A 19476-nucleotide genomic window follows, 5' to 3' on the forward strand; every position below is an offset into this window, starting at 1 on the left:
CTCTGCAGAGAATACACTGGACAACAAAGATCTTGCTTCCTGAATACTTCTGGATGTATCTTATGGATTTTGAGCTGCTGAACAGGAAGATCACCATGAAATTTCCTGACCACACTCCATGTTTTTGAAGTCATCAGTATTTGTGATTTCAGTTCAGAATTCGAGTCAGGATAACTGATGCCAAGACTGAGGAAAACATTTTTTGTTGGTTCACAGTTCAAACAGGTCATCAATGACGGGCAATTTGACGAACTTCCATTGGCACCGGAGAAAATCACACGGAAAGCTTTCAAGGATGTTGTTGAAATTTTTCTTGGCAACTACAGAGCATCAAACTACGTGTATCTGGTTGACAGCATTCTTCAAGCATACAAAACATGAAGTGCAACATGTCACTAAAGATCCATTTTCTGCATTCCCGTTTAGACTCCTTCCCTGCAAATCTTGGCACTGTCAGAGACGAGCACGGTGAAAGGTTTCACCAGGTCATTGTGGTCATGGAGTAACAGTGTCAGGGTAACTGGAATCCATCAACGTTGGCTGATTATTGTTGGACACTTAAGCGATAAGCCTCAGGCACTGAGTACAAATGAAAATCATCAACAAAACATTTCTAGCTTAAGTGAACTATTGCAAAACATCAGCACCATTATGCAATTAAATGCATTATATTCAATAAAAGTTAATTTCTTCTTCCTCCAAGTCCCTAAGCAATTCAAGTAATCTGAAATTATACTTGTGTTCAGCTCTGAGCGGTCTATCATGACAAAAGAAATTCTGAGGAAGCAATGCTTTCAAAAAACATTGATGTCCAGTGACACCAATCAGTCCCTGAAGCAGGTCTGCCCATCATTTGGCACAATATCATGTGCCGAAGGACCTGTATCGTGTGTTAGTGTTCTACACTCAGTGGATACTTTATCAGGTGCAAGAGGTACCTAATAAAGTGGCCATTCAGTGTACGTTCATGGTCTTCTGCTGCTGTAGCCCATCCACTTCAAGTTTTGATGTGTTGAGCATTCAGAGATGCTCTTCTGCACACCGCTGTTGTAACGTGTGGTTATTTGAGTTACTGTCGCCTTCCTGTCAGCTTGAACCAGTCTGCCGTTCTCCTCCGACCTCCCTCATTAATAAGGCATTCTTGCCCACAGAACTGTTGCTCACTGGATGTTTCCTGTTTTTCGCAACATTCTTTGTAAACTCTAGAGACTATTATTGGCAAGAATCCCAGGAGATCAGCAATTTCTGAAATACTCAAAGCACCCCATCTGGCACCAACAATTATTCCATGATCAAAGTCACTTAGATCCCATTTCTTCCCCATTCTGATATTTATTGTCAACAACATTTGAACCTTTTGGTCATGTCTGCATGCTTTTATGCTTTGAGTTTCTACCACATGATTGGCTGATTAGATATTTGTATTAAGGGGCAGGTGTGTCTAATAAAGCAGCCACAGAGTGTATGTTCTATCTTTGTACGGACTGCTGTTTGAACTACAAGATGTCGTCGTAGCAGCAGCTCGATGCTCTTGTGTGTGCGTGTGTTTCCTCCTCGGAGCGACGGAGGATGAGAGGTGACCTGATAGAGGTATATAAGATGATGAGAGCCATTGATCATGTGGATAGTCAGAGGGCTTTTTCCCAGGGCTGAAATGGCTGACATGAGAGGGTACAGCTTTAAGGTACTTGGAAGTAGGTACAAAGGAGATGTCAGGGGTAAGTTTTTTTACGCAGAGAGTGATGAGTGCATGGAATGGACTGCGGTGACAGTGGTGGAGGTGGATACGATAGGGTCTTTGAAGTGACTCCTGGATAGGTACACGGAGCTTAGTAAAATAGAGGGCTATGGGTAACCCCTAGGTAATTCCTAAGGTAAGGACATGTTCGGTACAGTATTGTGGGCCGAAGGGGGCCTGTGTTGTGCTATTGGGGGGGGGGGGGGGGGGGGGGGGGGTGTGTGTGGTGTGTGTGTGTGTGTGTGTGTGTGTGTGTGTGTGTGTGTGTGTGTGTGTGTGTGTGTGTGTGTGTGTGTGTGTGTGTGTGTGTGTGTGTGAGAGAGAGAGAGAGTGAAGTGCTTGTTAATGAAAAGTGCGATTCACCGTTGAACAATGAGACTGAATGGCAGACAATCCTTGTGTTTTGAGGTAAAGAGAGAGAGAGATTTGCTCAGGGGACTGACAGGTGCCTTTGTGATTCATTAGGCATAAAAAGTAAGCTGCATAATCACCAATGGAGGCAATGTATTCACTGATAAATGGAACAAATTGAAACGGGCTTTGCTGACAGGTTGAACTAAGAGAATCCATCTGGCAGAGTGTCAACACAAAATGCTGGAGGAACTCAGCAGGCCAGGCAGCATCTATGGAAAACAGTATAATCGACATTTGGGGCTGAGACCCTTTAGCAGGTCTGGACAAAAAAAAGATGAGCAGTGGATTTAAAAGGTGAGTGGAGGGGAGGGAGAAATACAAGATGGTAGGTGAAACCAGGAGAGGGAGAGATGAAGTAAAGAGCTGGGAAGTTGATTGGTGAAAGAGATACAGGGCTGGAGAAGGGGGAATCTAATAGGAGAGGACCATAAGGCCATGGAAGAGAGAAAAGGGGAGAGGAGCAGGCATTAGGCATTAGGATGAGGAGGTAAGGTGAAAGATGGGATAAGGTGATGGAGAATGGTGAAGTGGGGATGGGCCATTATTGGAAGTTAGAGAAATCAATGTTCATGCCATCAGGTTGGAGGCTACCCAGACGGAATATAAGGTGTTGTTCCTCCAACCTAAGTGTGGCCTCATCATGACTATAAAGGGGGCCATGGATTGACATATCGGAATGGGAATGGGAAGTGGAATTAAAATGGGTGGCCACTGGGAGATCCCACTTCTTCTGGAGGACGGAGTGTAGGTGCTCAGTGAAACGGTCTCCCAATCTACGAGGGGTCTCACCGATATACAGGAGTCTATGGTGGGAGCAGCAGACACAGTACGTGACCCCAAAAGACTCACAGGTGAAGTGTCACCTCACCTGCCTCCTCTACTGTCGCGATGAGGCCACACTCAGGTTGGAGGAGCAACACCTGTGATTTCTAGCATCTGGGTAGCCTCCAACGTGATAGCATGAAAATCGATTTCTCGAACTTCTGTTAACTGCCTCCCCCATCCTTCAACATTCCCCATTCCCATTTCCCTCTCTCACCTTATCTCCTTACTTGGTCATCACTTCCCTCTAGTGCTCCTCCCCCTTTTCCTTTCTTCCATAGCCTTCTGTCCTATCCTATCAGATTCCCTTTTTCTCCAGCCCTTTATGTCTTTAACCAGTCAACTTCCCAGCTCTTTACTTCACCCCTCCCGCTCTCCCAGTTTCACCATCACCTATCATCCTGTACTTCTTCCTCCCCCCCCCCCAGCTTCTTACTCTGACCTCTCCTCTCCCTTTCCAGTCCTGATGAAGGGCCTCAGCCTGAAACATTGACTGTTCATTCCCCTCCACAGATCCTTCCTGACCTGCTGAGTTCCTCCAGCATTTTGTTTGTTTTGCCATTAACACTCTGTATGTTTGCTTTTTATTATTTAACTAAATTATTGCTGTGAAATGGTCCAAAACTCTGACCAGATTTGAGGGAATTGAACTCTGTGCATAGGATATCTCACTGAACACTGGCGTCCATGTAGCCTCTGGTCACCTCCGTAGTGTTTGTTGTCACTGGCAGCCTCCTGGCTCGGCAGGACACAACCAAAAGGCAGAACGGAATCAGGTTTAATATCAGCGGCAAATGTCATGAAATCTGTCGTTTTCCAGCAGCGGTACATTGCAATGTATAATAATAAAAATTATAAATATATACATATATAAAAGTCTTAGGCACATATATATAGTTTTACACACACACACACAAAAGACTTGTGCACAGTACTGTATTTGTCAATGTGGAGCAGAAAGTGAGTTCATAAATCTGGTGGGAGTAAAGGATGTTGGGAATAGTGAGGGTAGAACGCAGCGGGAGGGTTGTAGGGCAGGTGGCAGAGAAGTTCCAGAGTGGGAGGGCGGTGCGAGTGCAGACACCGGACAAGGCCATTTGATTCCAAACAATTGGTTTATTGAACATTACAGATTGTTTCTCCGGTGCTTCCCACTCCCCTCTCCCTTCCTTTTTTCCCAACCATGATTCCCCTCTCCCTCCCCCTTTCCCCCTATCAGAATCAGGGTTTATCATTCACAGATATCATGATTTTTTTTGTGGCAGCAGTACATGCAATACGTAAAATTACTACAGTACTGTGCAAAACATTGTATAACATCAAATTAAGTAAGTAGTGCAAAAAGCGAGCAAAAATAGTGAGGTAATGTTCATGGGTTCATTGGTCATTGAGGAATCTGATAGCAGAGGGGAAGAAGCTGTTCCTGAAACATTGAGTGTGTGTCTTCAGGCTTCTGTACCTCCTCCCTGATGGTAGCAATGAGAAGAGGGCACGTCCTGGGAGATGGGTGTCCTTAATGATGGAAACAGCCGATAAGATCAGCTCTCAGCTTCCTGCGCCAAACCTCAGTGAACCGTGTCCTGAAAATTCAGCAACTTTAGCTTGGCTGTGTGGAGAATACTAATCAGTCTGTGAGGCTGGTCTGTGCATTAAACGTCTGCAGTGGAGTGAAATAAAAAGCAAAGTACCTTCTTGTTGGCTGATAATGAAAGGGACCAGTGATTGGAAACGATTCTGAGTGTGTACAAGGGTTCTAAGTGTCATCCATACAGGGATATTGATAGAAAATTATATCTGCCTTTGTGTGCGGGGAGTTCATCAACACAATTGATTGAAGAATATTAATAACAGTCAATGTCATTAATAATTTGTCTCTGTAACTTTGACGTGGTATATTCTTAGAAACAGAGAAAACCTACAGCACAATACAGGCCCTTCGGCCCACAATGCTGTGATATTCTTGATGTGATATTTTCTCCTGATGCTGGTGGGTGTATTTTGATGGGAAATATCATGAAGCCCATAAGACATCGGAGCAGAATTAGGCTATTGAATCTGCTCCGCCGCTCCATCATGGCTGATTTATTATCCCTTTTAACCCCCATTCTCCTGCCTTCTCCCTGTAATCTTTAATGCCCTAATTAATCAAGAACTTATCAAATTCCCACTTTAAATATACCCAATGACTATCCTCCACAGCCGTCCGTGGCAAGGAACTCCATAGATTCACCACCCTCTGGCTAAGGAAATTCCTCCTCATCTCTGTTCTAAAAGGACGTCCCTCTATTCTCAGGCTGTGCCCTCTGGTACTAGACCACCCCATCATAAGAAGCAGCCTATCTAGGCCTTCCAATATTGATAGACTTCAATGGGATCCTCCCTTATTCTACTGAATTCCAGTGAATACAGGTCCAGAGCCATCAAACGCTCCTCATATGTTAACCCTTTTATTCTCAAGATCATTCTCGTGGACCTCCACTGGAACCTCGCCAATGTCAGCAAATCCTTCCTTGGATAAAGGGCCTGGAACTGCTCATAACACTCCGAGTGCAGCCTCAGCATGACATCCTTGCTTTTATACTCGATACGAATGCTAACATTGCATCTTTTAGACCTTTACGAGGGAAGAGAGAATGTTATGGTGTGGAGTTGTCAATGATAAGCAGGGTGTGACTGGTGCCCAGGAACTAATGCAGCAGCAGGTTCAGATTTATTTGTCACATGTACATCGAAACAGTGAAATGTGTCACCGGTGTTAACAAACAACACAGCCACGCACGTGCTGGTGGCAGCCCACAAGTGTCACCACACACGCCAGCACCAACATTGGCCGTCTGCAGAACAACACAAGCAGCAAAAACAAAATAAGACACCAACAGCAAAACAAGCCCCTTTCCCATCCCTCCCTCACACCCAGACAGTCCCCCTCCAGTCAGCAGTCCTTCTTCCCCCAAGTACTCAGATTCACAGACGTCAGACCTCCTCACCCCAGGATGATGCAGGTACATCAATACCAAAATGAAAGTCAGTCTTTCTGAATTCAAGAAAGCACTTGGAAATGGATTATTATTGTCACATGTACTGAGATACTCTTCTCTGTGGATTGTCTCCTTGTCGTGGCGGAGAGGTTTGTCTGTTCCAGAGGTCCCAGGAGCAATGTCATCTGAAGTTTAACCACCTGGCCCATAGCTCCTGGTAGAGTCACCCATGGTGATAAGGTCAAGGGGGAGGTTGAAGGCCAAGAATGATCTGACCAAGTTCTCAACAGTGGAGCTGGTGCAAGATGACGGATCACAAAGGTGGTGAAGGCAGAGGAAGGCCCCAGTCATCTTGTACTCCATGTCACTGAACCCTGGCCCTGATCTGTCGAGGACCGTGTGCTGGCTGCCCTTGCATCAGCCTCCCCATGTTAAACAAAGTCACGTACAGGCATTCTCCATTAGCAGAATCCACCCTAACTTCCTGGGGTTACCAATAGCCAATCCTTTAGGAGAACAGAGGAGATGTCAGGGGTAGGTTTTTTTAAGCAGAGTGATGTGAGTGCGTGGAATGGGCTGCCGGCGACGGTGGTGGAGGCGGATATGATAGGGTCTTTTAAGAGACTCCTAGATAGGTACATGGAGCTTAGAAAAATAGAGAGCTATGGGTAACCCTAGGTAATTTCTAAAGTAAGTACATGTTCGGCACAAGATTGTGGGCTGAAGGGCCTGTATTGTGCTGTCGGTTTTTTATGTTTCTAACATCATAATCGCACAACCACAACTGAGATACTGTGAAAACTTTTTGCTCTTGCATTGCATTTGGACAGATTACTGCATACATTGGTAAAAAGAAGACAGAATATAACATAGTGTTGCAGTTACAAAGGAAGTGCAGATGGACAACTGCAACTAAATGTATGAATGAATGAACTACTGATAACTGGAATTAATTTAATACCATCACGATGATTGAAAGGTTATAAGGCTAGGAGCTGAACATTCTAGAGCCGTGGCTGTTTTTGGCAAAACAGGCAGAAGAAGATTAAGGACCTCTTCTGGAATTTAAAAGAAAGAGAGGTGATGTATGTGCTTTGTGTGATATGTTTTGTGTATCATAGTCCAGAGGAACATTGTTTTATTTGGTTGTATAAATGGACAGCCAGATAACGATAAACTTGAACTTGAAATTGTATAGAATCAAGCCCGAGAGGTTTGGCAGGGTAGATTCTGAGAGGTAGTTTCTCCTGATGGGGAAAGATGTGAGAATCAGGTTCAGATCAAGGATTGGCCACTTTAAATGCAGATGTGCAGTAATTTCGTTCTCTGAAAGTCATGACTCATGGAATTTTCTCCACTGGGGAGTTGTAGATGCTGAGTCATTCAGAACGTTGAGGCAGTCAGAGTTTGTGCCGGACTCTGGGGTAATCAGAGATGGCAAATTGAGGATCAAGGGTCAACTTTACTTGCCAAATACATTTACATTTGCTGTGGTGTGATGACGTGACATGCAACAGAAAACAACATTCAACAACGATAAAGAATAAAGAATTACATAAAAATAAAGTTAGAGGATAAAGTACAGATATGGAATAAACAGTGCATAAATACATAAATACCAGCATATATTTACAATGTAAACAGTATTTTAGAAAGTGGCTTAAAGTGTTTACAGTGCAGTAGTAGTAATATAATCACTTGAGTCGAGTGTGATGTTCTCCTAAGGGGTTATCTATTGGTGGCCATCAGGTGACCGTAGGTATTGTCTATTGGTGGGTCCTCAGGTGACCGTAGGGGTTGTCTATTGGTGGGTCCTCAGGTGACCGTAGGGGTTATCTATTGGTGGCCATCAGGTGACCGTAGGTATTGTCTATTGGTGGGTCCTAGGATGACCGTAGGGGTTATCTATTGGTGGTCCTCAGGTGACCGTAGGGTTTGTCTATTGGTGGCCATCAGGTGACCGTAGGGTTTGTCTATTGGTGGGTCCTCAGGTGACCGTAGGGGTTATCTATTGGTGGCCATCAGGTGACCGTTGGTATTGTCTATTGGTGGGTCCTCAGGTGAACGTAGGGGTTGTCTATTGGTGGGTCCTAGGATGACCGTAGGGGTTATCTATTGGTGGTCCTCAGGTGACCGTAGGGATTGTCTATTGGTGACCCTCAGGTGACCGTAGGGATTGTCTATTGGTGGCCCTCAGGTGACCATAGGGGTTGTCTATCGGTGGGTCCTCAGGTGACCATAGGGGTTGTCTATCGGTGGGTCCTCAGGTGACTGTAGGGGTTGTCTATTGGTGACCCTCAGGTGACCATAGGGGTTGTCTATTGGTGGGTCCTCAGGTGACCATAGGGATTGTCTATTGGTGGGTCCTCAGGTGACCATAGGGATTGCCTATTGATGGGTCCTCAGGTCACTGTATGGGCCGATCTGGGATCCACATATTCTGGTGCAGTGTGAGCAAGAGTAGGTGGTGACTGTGGTTGGTGTTTGGGTAGTTTAGTTGTTCAGTCTCTCCTTTCTCAGCTGCCATTTGTTCTCTGTGACACAGTGGAGATCATTCTCATGTGACACAGCTCCCTCTTGAGCAGATTTCCCCCAGTGTCTACTGAGTGCAATCTCGTCCCAGTTTTTACATGTCATGTTGAATTCCCTCATGCTGATTCTGATGTCTTTGATGCGTTTCCTTTGTCCACTGTGGACTCACTGACCTAAGGTAATAGATAGAGGGGATTGGGGAGGCTAAACCGATCAGATTAACTGCCTGAGATGAAACTGGAATGAAACACTATTTTCCCCATGTGCTTATTTATTGATTTAGTTTTAGTGTGGGGGGAGGATCTGGGTGAAGCCAGAGTTGACGGCCTCCGGTTATTGCCCTTGGCCATGCTGTGGTGAGCTGCCTCTGTAAACCGCTGCAGTCCTACAGGTGAAGGTGCTCCCACCATGCTTCGGTTACAGTGGAGTATGGTGTGAGGCGCCATGGTAGCATAGCGGTTAGCATGGTGCTATTACAGCTCGAGGCATTCCAGAGTTCAGAGTTCAATTCCCGTGCCATCTGTAAGGAGGTTGTATGTCCTTTCCGTGAGTGCGTGGGTTTCCTCCAGGTGCTCTGATTTCCTCCCATAGTCCAAAGATGTACCGGTTGTTAGGTTAATTGGCCCGTGATTAGGCTCATATTAAATAGATGGATTGCTGGACTGTCCGGCTCATAGGACTGGAAGGGCCTATCTTGCGCTGTTTCTCTAAAATGAAATAAAATAAAAACCCTGCAGGCTGCTCTTGTTTACGGTGGTGGAGGCCGCAGTCAGGAGGCACTGTTAGAATAGGCCAGATGAGCGACTGTGGAGATGGTTCACACTGCAGAGGGCGAGGGAATGAATGCCAAAGGTGTCACTCGAGTGCTGCTTTCTCCTCGCTGGTTCATATTTAAATTCTCTTCCTTAAGAGCGCCACAGTAGCTCAGCAGTTAGCGCAACAACATTACAGCTCGGGCCGTCGGAGTTCAGAGCTCAGTCCCGACGCCCTCTGTGAGCAGGTTCACACATTCCTCCTGTGGACTGTGTGGGTTTCCTCCGGGTGCTCTGGTTTCCTCCCACAGTCCAAAGTTAGGTAGGTACCGGTAGTTAGGTTAATTGGTCATTGTAAATTGTCCTGTGATTAGGCCAGGGTTAAATAGGTGGGTTAGCGGGCAGTGTGGCCTGCTGGACCAGAACAGCCTGTTCTGTGCTGAATCTCTAAATAAATAAATGGAGTTATAGAAACATACAGGGAAATGTGTTGTTCTCTTTATTTCTTAAGACATACAGCATGGCACTGGGCCTTCAGGCCCAACGAGCCCACATTGTCCAATTACACCCAGGGGAAAAATTAACCTAACAATCCATAAGTCTTTGGACTGTGAGAAGAAACTGGATGACCCAGGGGAAGCCCATGCAGCCATGGGGACAACGTACAAATTCCTTACAGATTGCAGCGGGAATTGAACCCTGATCACCTGTTCTGTAAAGCACTACACTAACCAATACAGTGCCAGTCTGAATGCAGCACGAATGCTTGAAGATGCAGGTTCATTAACGCCCTGAGGTTCCTTATGGTTGTTGTAGCTGGGGGTGGTGATGGGGACAGGTTCCACTACCTATTAAATGCTCCCAATGATGTGCGACACAAATAGTCTCTGACAACCAGGTCCAGCTCCTGGCCTTCACGTGTGGCTTAGCTACTAAGCGCAGAGGAACCATCTCTGCTGACAGGAGAAGGGGCAAAGCGGGTTGCAGGCACCTTAAAACCAGTCACTCGGGCAGGTGGGGCTTGCCAGCTGAGGTAGGCAGCTCATCTAGAAGAAGGAAAACTGATCTGAAACCTCCGCTGCCTTGTGTCTATATGCACTTCATGGGGAAGACTTTGTGAGTAAACACAAGAAAGGTCTGGAGCTGGAGTCCCTAGGACAGTCCTATATTGAGGTCAATGCAAGCTGACAACTCCTGCAACGCTGCTGGTGCCAGACTGTATCGGTCTCTGCCGTTCCTTTGGGTTCATCAGCTGCGTGGAGAGGGGGAGCTTGCTACACGGGCAACAGCCTGCTCTCCATAAAGCACTGCCGTTGCTTGTGTATTGACTGACGGCACTGCATCAACAACGTAGGCAGGTAGGACACAACATCCATGGTCGACTTTGACCAATGGAAAGCCTCATCCTCTTTGACAAGTGCCATACCTCACAGTGCAGCACTGGATAGACACTCCACTGGCCACCGAATTCAAGCTGAAACCACTGCAGACCAATCAAATCTCAAGCCTGGTTCATCGAAAGCAAACTGTGCCTTTACATCGGTCCGTTCGAGACTGTTCTGATATACTCATTCGAGAAAAGTGATAGTGGCCACTTTATTAGGTACACCTGTACACAAACTCATTAATGCAAATATTTTATCAGCCAATCATGTGGCAGCAACTCAATGCATAAAAGCATGCAGACACGGTCAAGAGGCTCAGTTGTTGTTCAGACCAAACATTAGAATGGGGAAGAAATGTGATCTACTGTAAGTGACTTTGACTGTTGAGTGATTGTTGGTGCCAGATGGGGTGGTTTGAGTATCTCAGAAACAGGCGATTTCATGGGATTCTCACCCATAACCGTCTCTAGAGTTTACAGAGAATGGTACAGAAAAAAACATCCAGTGAGTGGCAGTTCTGTGGGTGAAAGCACCTTGTTAATGAGAGAGGTGAGAGGAGAATGGCCAGACGGGTTCAAGCTGAGAGGCAGGCAGCAGTAGTTGAAGTAACCACGTGTTACAAGAGTGGTGTGCAGAAGATCATCTCTGAACCCACAACATGCTGAACTGTTAAGTGGATGGGCTACAGCAGCAGAACAGCATGAACGTACAGCAACAAACAAGATGATGGAGGGGCTCAGTGGGTCAGGCAGCATCTGTGAAGGGAAAATGAATTGTCAACTGTTCAGGCCATGGCCCTTCATCTGGACTGAAAGTTAGAGGGGAGATAATTGGTATAAAGAGGCAAGTGGAAGAATTGGAGCAAGGTATAGCAGGTGATGATTGGATCCAGGTGATGGGGATGATAGACAGCCAGGGGAAGGGTGAGTAGGAATAGAGATAGAGGCTGGGAGGTGATAGGTGGAGCAGGTGAGGGGGATGGTAGGCAGACAGGAGATCTGCAGAATCTCTTGTGTTTATGTCTCACTGTATTAGTTCATTCTTTCCATTTCTGAAAAGATACTCTTGTACCTGCCTCAACCATTTCTTCTGGTGACTCCTTCCATATACTCACCGATGTGAAAAAATTGCCCCTTGGGTCCCTTTGAAATCTTTCCCCTCCCATCCTAAACCCTGAACACAAGGGATTCTACAGATGCTGGAAATCCAGAGCAACACACACAGAAAATGCTGGAGGCATGCAGCGGGTCAGGCAGCAACTACGGAAAGGAATAAGCAGTTGATATTTTGAGCTGAGACCCTTCATCAGGACATTCAGACATTTTGTGGCAATATGTTATCAAACCTTTCCCACTGAAAGTGGTTGGCTATACTCCCACAGGAGAGCCCTGCCGGCTGTTCTTGATGTCCAACTGTACCCTGTGTCAGCAGAGTAATTTCCAAATGTTTTTGCTTTTTCAGCTTTCTATTGAATAAGCAGAACCTCTGTGCCTTATGGGCTTTGAAGGGCAGAAGCAGAATGAGAATCAGGTTTATTATCACAGACGTTGTGAAATGTGTTGTTTTGTAGCAGCAATACAGACCATAAGAGATAGGAGCTGGAATTCAGCCCATCAACTTTGCTGCGCCATTCCATCATGGCTGATTTATTACCCCTCTCAACTCTACTCTCTTGCTTTAGCCCTATAATCTTTGAAGCCCTTACTAATCAAGAATTTATCAGGTTCTGCTTTAAATATACCCAATGATCTGGCCTCCAAAGCCATCAGTGGAAATGAATTCCACAGATTCACCATCCTCTGGCTAAATAAATTCTCTGTTATAAATGGATGTGCCTCTATTCTGAGTCTGTGCCCTCTGGTCTTGACTTCCCCCCACCATCAGAAGTATCCTCTCCATATCCACTCCATCTAGGCTTTTCAATATTTGTAAGGTTCAATTGAGATACCCCTATTGTTCTAAACTCCAGTGAGCACAGGCCCAGAATCAAACGCTCTTCATACATTAACCCTTTCATGCCCAAAATAATTCTCGTGTACATCCTCGGGACCCTCTCCAATGACAGCACATTTTTTCATGGATAAGGGGCTCAAAGCTGCTCACAATACTCCAAGTGCACTCTGTCCGATATAAAACCTCAGCATTACATCCTTGCCTTTGTATTGTAGTTCTCTTGAGATCCATTACAGTCAATACATTAAAATATTATCAATTACCATAAGGAGGATATATAAAAATTAGTAAGTAGTGCAAAAAGACAACAAAAGTAGCCAGTTTGATTCATAGGAATCACCATCTGTTCAGAAATCTGATGGTGGAGGGGAAGAAGCTGTTTCTAAAACACTGAGTGTGTGTCTCAGGCTCCTCCGCCTTCACGGTAGTAATGAGAAGAAGTGGTGGGGGTCCTTAATGCATGGAGGCACTGCCTTTTGAAGGAGGCTTCTGCCTTACGGAATGGTGGTTTTAATCTCACTCTGAAATAAATATAAAATATTATTGCTGCTTGTTTAATCTCTGCTTCCGTTGGCAGTAAACCGACTTTTCTTGGGCCCTCTGCTTCAGAATCAGGCAGATGGGGCTCGTCAGTCATGGTTGACAGCTCACCTAGGAGAAGGAAAACTCTGATCTCAAACCTCCACTGCCTTGCAGTTGTACCCACTGCTGGGGAAGTCTTCGGGAGTAAACCCCAAGGAAAAATCCAGCTCGGCAGTCCATAAGGCAGTCTTACATTGAGTTCAACGCTGGCTGACAACTCCTGCACTGCTGTTGATGCCAAACTGTATCGGTCTCTGCCGTTCCTTTGGGTTCATCAGATGCGTGGAGAGGGGGAGCCTGCTACATGGGCAACAACTTCCTCTCCATATCATACAGCCTATGCTTGCATATCTAGACAGCTAGGACACACAATCCATAGTCATCTCTGACTGACGGAGGCCTCTAACTGACTACTTCAGACTCCTGCCGGGACGAGAAGTGACAGGTAAACTGTGCACTATCGCAGCGTGAATAAACGAGGTTACTAGTGGGCACACACCCTTGTGCTTGGGTGCGTGACGTGCTAGACGCTTTACCAACTATATTTCAGTCCATACCATGTTAGACTCTCTCTGCATTATTTCAGATCAATGCATCTGAACTACCCCAATCAAATTCAGGCAGTACACTTGCTGCTATCGAGGCAGTGCTCAAACCGACACACTTGAACAATCCCATTTCTTGCTGATTAGTTCAGAGTTCTGATCCTTGAAGGACGGTGTATTCTAAAGTGGTACACGCCAGAGATTGCAAGTGGAGAGTTCTGCAGACAAACCTATTAATGTTGACTTGATAAAGTACTTTTTAACTACATAAATTTTTTTTTCTAAACTTTTAATGCATTCTGCTTCACAATCATCTAAATTCTCTAACTCATTCTTGAATCACAGAAGGGGAAGAACATGGTCCCGATCACCAAACTGTTCTGAAGTTTGGATTCAGGTATTCACAGTGAAATGTGTCATTTGCTTTAACAACCTGCACAACCGTAGGCTGTTCTGGAGGCAGCCTGCAAGAGTCACCGCATATTCCGGTGCCAACGTAGCTCACCCACAGAACAACACAGAACACAACAAGCAATGAAACAATGACAGCAAAACAAGCCCCATCCCTCCCTCCCACCCACCCACACACATAACAAAGATGCTCAGAGATCAACATTGTAGTCTGGATCCTTACCGCATGTCTGCCGTCTTTAACGAGGTGGCCCGTCAGCCATGTCCTGTCGCACATAGACACCGCTTACCAATATAGCGTGGTAGCTAGCGTAGCGCTTAACCATGCTAGTGATCCGTGATCAAGCTTCAGTTACTGTCTGAAAGGAGTTTGCATGTTCTCTCCATGACCCTGCGGACTCTCTAGATTCCTCCTACATTCCAAAAAAAAGGTACAGGTTAGGGTTAGTGCCGTGTGCAAGAAGGCAAGAGAATGGGGTTGAGAGGGATAATAAATCAACCATAATGGAATGGTGGAGCGGATGATGGGCTGAATGGCCCAATTCTGCCCCTATACCTATGGTCTTATAGTCTACATATGGGTTAGGGTTAGTAAGGTGTGGGTACACCATGCTGCCACCTGAAGCATAGCGACACTTGGGGGCTGCCCCAGCACATCCTCGGACCGCGAGTGTCATTGATGCAAATGGCACAAAAGTCTGAGGAATGTATATCACAGTACTGTAGTCATTTTATGTATTACACTGTACTGCTGCTGCAAAAATAACTTAATTTCATGACATTCGTGAGTGATGATAAACCTGATTCTGATATGGGTCTCTATTGTGGACTGAGAATGGGAAGGGGGTAGGGAGACGGGAATCATGGTTCAGAAAAGGGGAAGAGAGAGAGGAGGGAGCAGGAATACCTGGAGAGACATTTTGTAATGATCAATAAACCAATTGTTTGGAATCAAATGACCTTGCTTGGTGTCTCAGGGCTGGGTGTGTCTGCACCCACTCCACCCGCCCATCCCTAGCACTCCTCCTCTGCTACCTGCCCCCACACCACTCCCACGGGGCTCCACCCTCCCCATTCCCAACGCCCTTTGTTCCCACCAGATTTTACAAACTTGCTCTCTGCTCCATATTGACAGTTACAGTACTGTGCAAAGGTTTTAGGCCCCCTAGTTATATATGTGTGTGTGTGTGTGTGTCTAAAACCTTTGCACAGTACTGTACATGTGACAAAAAAGCTAATTGTTAAGGTCTTTAACCTTTATATTCCCTGATGTATTATTGTGACTATCTCGTTTCAGAACCACACGTGCCTCATATCTTGGTGGAGAGCGGAGATATGGCAGCTGATGAATATGAGCAACTTTTAAAAGGAAAAAGTGATTTTGTCAAAGGAACCAAAAAGAATCCAAGCTCAGAAAAGAAGGTAACAGCTAGCAGCAAAAAGTTTGCAGGAATGCTTTAGTTTCAAGTCAGGAGTATTTCTAATAGAGGGGCAGGTCCTGGAGAGATAGGGTTTGAATACTGGAAATAAGGACTAGCAGGGTGGGTAATGTGGTCAGCTGGACTTGTTGGGCTGTAGTCTAGCTTTCTGTGCTGGAGATCAGCAGAGAGATTGTTATTGTGTCACCACTCACCCAGACTTCCTATGGCACTCGTAGTCACCATGGCAACGTGCTCAGCATGAATTGGTTAGGCCGGAGGCCTGTATTCCATGGCTTTACACACAGATGCTACTTTATAAGGTAGTTCCTGCACCTCATAAAGTGGCCACTGAGTGTATGTTCATGGTTTTCTGCTGCTGTAGTCCATTCACTTCAAGGTTCGATGTGTTGTGCATTCAGAGATGCTCTTCTGCATACCACTGTTGTAACGTGTGGTTATCTGAGTTACTATCACCTTCCTGTCATCTTGAACCAATCTGGCCGTTCTCCTCTGACCTCTCATTGACAAGGTGTTTTTGCCCACAGAACTGCCACTCGCTGGATTTTTTTTTTTGTTTTTCACATCATTCTCTGTAAATTCTAGAGACTGCTGTGCATGAAAATCCCAGGAGATCAGCAATTTCTAAGTTACTCAAACGACCCCATCTGGCACCAACAATCATTCCACAGTCAAAGTTCCCTAGATTTCATTTCTTCCCCATTCTGATGTTTGGCCTGAGCAACAACTGAACCCCTTGACGATGACTGTGTGTAGCTGTCACATGACTGGCTGATTACATGTTTGTGTTAATGTGTACAGCTGTACCTAAGAAGGAGGCCACTGCATGTATAACAGTTGTGTCATTGGTGAAATTGTAGGTAGTGTTGTAGCCACACAATCGCGGGTGTAAAGAGAGCCAAGCATACCTCCTGTGCTGATGGTCAGTGAGGAACTGGCCAAAGTCCCCTCACAGATCTGTGTCACTGCACGTACGTTCCCTCAGCTGGTCTCTTCATTCTCTGACAGAGGGAGATAATTAGAAAACGCCTGAACAAGGACATTGGGCACCACCCTGTCGTCATGCTGAATTTCTGCCCGGATTTAAAGAGCTCCCACCCCGACCTAAGGATGGCTCAAGGAGAATTCATTTTCCTCATTGACCGCAGTGGAAGTATGAGTGGGATAAACATCAGTCGAGTTAAGGTAACAACAGCCGCTTTGAACATTGCTATTGACAGCCTGTGAAAGTCTCCCCACCCAAAGCCATTCCCAGAAAAATTCCAGCACTCTGCAACTTGACGTGTCGCACAGTGTTAGCTCTAGTAACATATGTTTAGCATTCTAACTGGCTGCATCACGTCTGGTATGGGGGTGGAGGGCTACTGCAGGGTATTAAAGTAAGCTGCAGAGAGTTGTAAACTCAGTCAGCTCCATCATGGGCACTAGCCGCTGTAGTATCCAGGACATCTTTAAGGAGCAATGCCTCAAAAAGGCAACATCCATCAATAAAAACCCTCATCACCCAGGACATGCCCTCTTCTCATTGCTAACATCAGGGAGGAGGTACAGGAGCCTGAAGGCCCACACTCAATAATTCAGAAACAGCTTCTTCCCCTCTGCCATCCGATTTCTGGATGGACATTGAACCAATGAACACTACCTCACTACCTTTTTATTTCTATTTTTGCACTGCTTAATTAATTTAACTATTTAATATACATATACTTCCTGCAATTCACAGTCTTCTGTCTCTATTATTATGTATTGCATTGTACTGCTGCTGCAAAGTTAACAAATTTCATGACATACGCCTGTGATATTGTGCCGGCTTCTAATTCTGACACGTAAAATGCTGGAGGAACTCAGCAGGTCAGGCAGCACCTATGGAGGGGAGATAAACAGTCAATGTTTCAGATAGAGACCCTTTATTAGGATTGGAAAGGAAGGGGAAGAAGCTGGAATAACTTTGAGAGCTGGCCTGCCTAGAGGACAAAGCCTGCCTTGGCTGGCGATGAGCATCTGTACATTTGACTTGTGGACTCTGTCTACACTTCTCACTGCCTCAGTAAAGCCGCCAGCATAGTTAAAACTATAAACACAAGTGATTCTGCAGATGCTGGGAATCTGGAGGAGCTCAGCAGGTCAGGTAGCATCTATGGAGAGGGATAAAGCAATTGACATTTCGGGCCGTGATCCCTCATCAGGACCTCTGAGATACTCTGGATTTCCAGCACCCGTGGAATCTCTTGTGTTTGTAACCTTAGCGTTATTTGTCATATGAACATCGAAACATACGGTCAAATGAGTTGGTTGCATCGACAACCAATACAGTCCAAGGACAGTGCTGACGGAAGCCCACGAGTGATGCTACAACTCTGCTGCCAACATAGCATGCTCACAATTTACTAGTCTTCACCCATACGTATTTGGAATGGAGAGGAAACTCCTTACAAGCAGAAAGAGCTAGTACAGACTGAAGAGGTAGAATGGCCCTCTGAGTGTTGTCAGTGGTGTGGCCAGCAGAGTTGCCCTCTTAGAGCGTCAGTGACCTGTGTTCATCCTCACCTTGGGTGCTATCCGTATGGAGTTTGCACGTTCTACCCGTGGCTACACGGGTCGACTTCTAGTCCCTCATTTCCTTTCACATCCCAAAGACATAGAGGTGAGTTAACCAGCTGTTCTAAGATGATTGGGAGAAGAGGGAGGGGGCGGTACAAGCTGGCAGGTGAGATAAGGTGAGGGAGAAGGGGGATGAAGTGAGAAGCTGGAAGGTGATAGGTGGAAGAGGTAAAGGACTGAAGAAGAAGGAATCTGATAGGAAAGGAGAGTGGACCATGGGAGAAAGGGGAGGAGGAGGAGGAGGGGCACTGGGGCGGGGAGGTGATAGGCTGGTGAGGAGAAGAAGTGGGAGGGGTGCCAGAATAGGGAATGGAAAAAGAGAGAAATGGGGAGGGGGTGCAGAATTACTGGAATATAGAGAAATCGATATTCATGCCATTAGGCTGGAGACTACCCAGACAAAATATGAAGAGTTGCTTCTCCAACCTTATCAGGTTGTAATCCTTCCCCCTTCCCCCTCCCCCCCCCCCCCCCCATCTTCATATTCTGGTTTCTGCCCTTTTCCTTCCCAGTCCTGATGAAGGGTCTCAGCCGGAAATGTGGACAGTACATTTCCCTCCATAGTTGCCACCCGGCCTGCTGAATTGACCAGCACACCGTTGTTCAGCTTCAGACCTGTTGAGTACAGTTTACCCTCACTCTTCATCTTTTCTTGCTGTTGTAAAGGAAGCAATGCTGGTTGTCCTGAAGAGCCTGGTGCCATCGTGTCTGTTTAACATCATTGGCTTTGGCTCCACGTTCCGGACCTTGTTCCCAGCGAGCAGGTCTTACAATGAAGTAAGTCATTATCTTTGTCAATTTATCATGAAAAATCACACATTAGGAGGCTGCTTGTATTTTTGAACTGATTTAAATTACTTTTCAACATTCATTAAGAATACGTAATTGAATATCAAGTGTAAAAGCTGCTAGAAAATAATTGGTGTTAATGGGACTGGCACGAACCTTGGCCTTTTCATTGTTGCTAATGCTCATCGTCAGACATCTTATTCTCCACATCATAAGCATTTTTCTTGCTATTTCATCAACGTTTGTTAACCTTCTGAATGCCTCTTGCTCTTGATAATCTTGGTTCAATCCACTCAGCTGGCACATACAACTTCACTCACCACAATTCCGAGCCGATTCCACAGTGTACAGACCCACTTTCAATGACACTTTAGACCATAAGGCCAAAGACATATGAATAGAATTAGGCCATTTGGCCCATTGAGTCTGCTCTGCCACTCCATCATGGCTGATCTATTATCCCTCTCAACCCAGTTCTCCTGCCTTCACCCCGTAACCTTCGACACCCTGACTGATCAAGAACCTATCAACCTCC

The 19476-nt window shown here is 45.8% G+C and overlaps 1 protein-coding gene across 1 annotated transcript in view; it reads left to right on the forward strand.

The window, feature by feature from the left end:
• vwa5b1 (von Willebrand factor A domain containing 5B1) overlaps positions 1 to 19476 on the forward strand; it is a 168542-nt gene that overhangs the window by 62163 nt on the left and 86903 nt on the right. The window contains exons 8-10 of the mRNA XM_073032499.1: positions 15410 to 15534; positions 16560 to 16736; positions 18819 to 18929. Coding sequence (XP_072888600.1) covers positions 15410 to 15534; positions 16560 to 16736; positions 18819 to 18929 — 413 coding nt within the window. The remainder of the gene's footprint in view (positions 1 to 15409; positions 15535 to 16559; positions 16737 to 18818; positions 18930 to 19476) is intronic.

Source organism: Hemitrygon akajei, chromosome 29, assembly GCF_048418815.1.
Source record: "Hemitrygon akajei chromosome 29, sHemAka1.3, whole genome shotgun sequence".
Taxonomy (NCBI): domain Eukaryota; kingdom Metazoa; phylum Chordata; class Chondrichthyes; order Myliobatiformes; family Dasyatidae; genus Hemitrygon; species Hemitrygon akajei.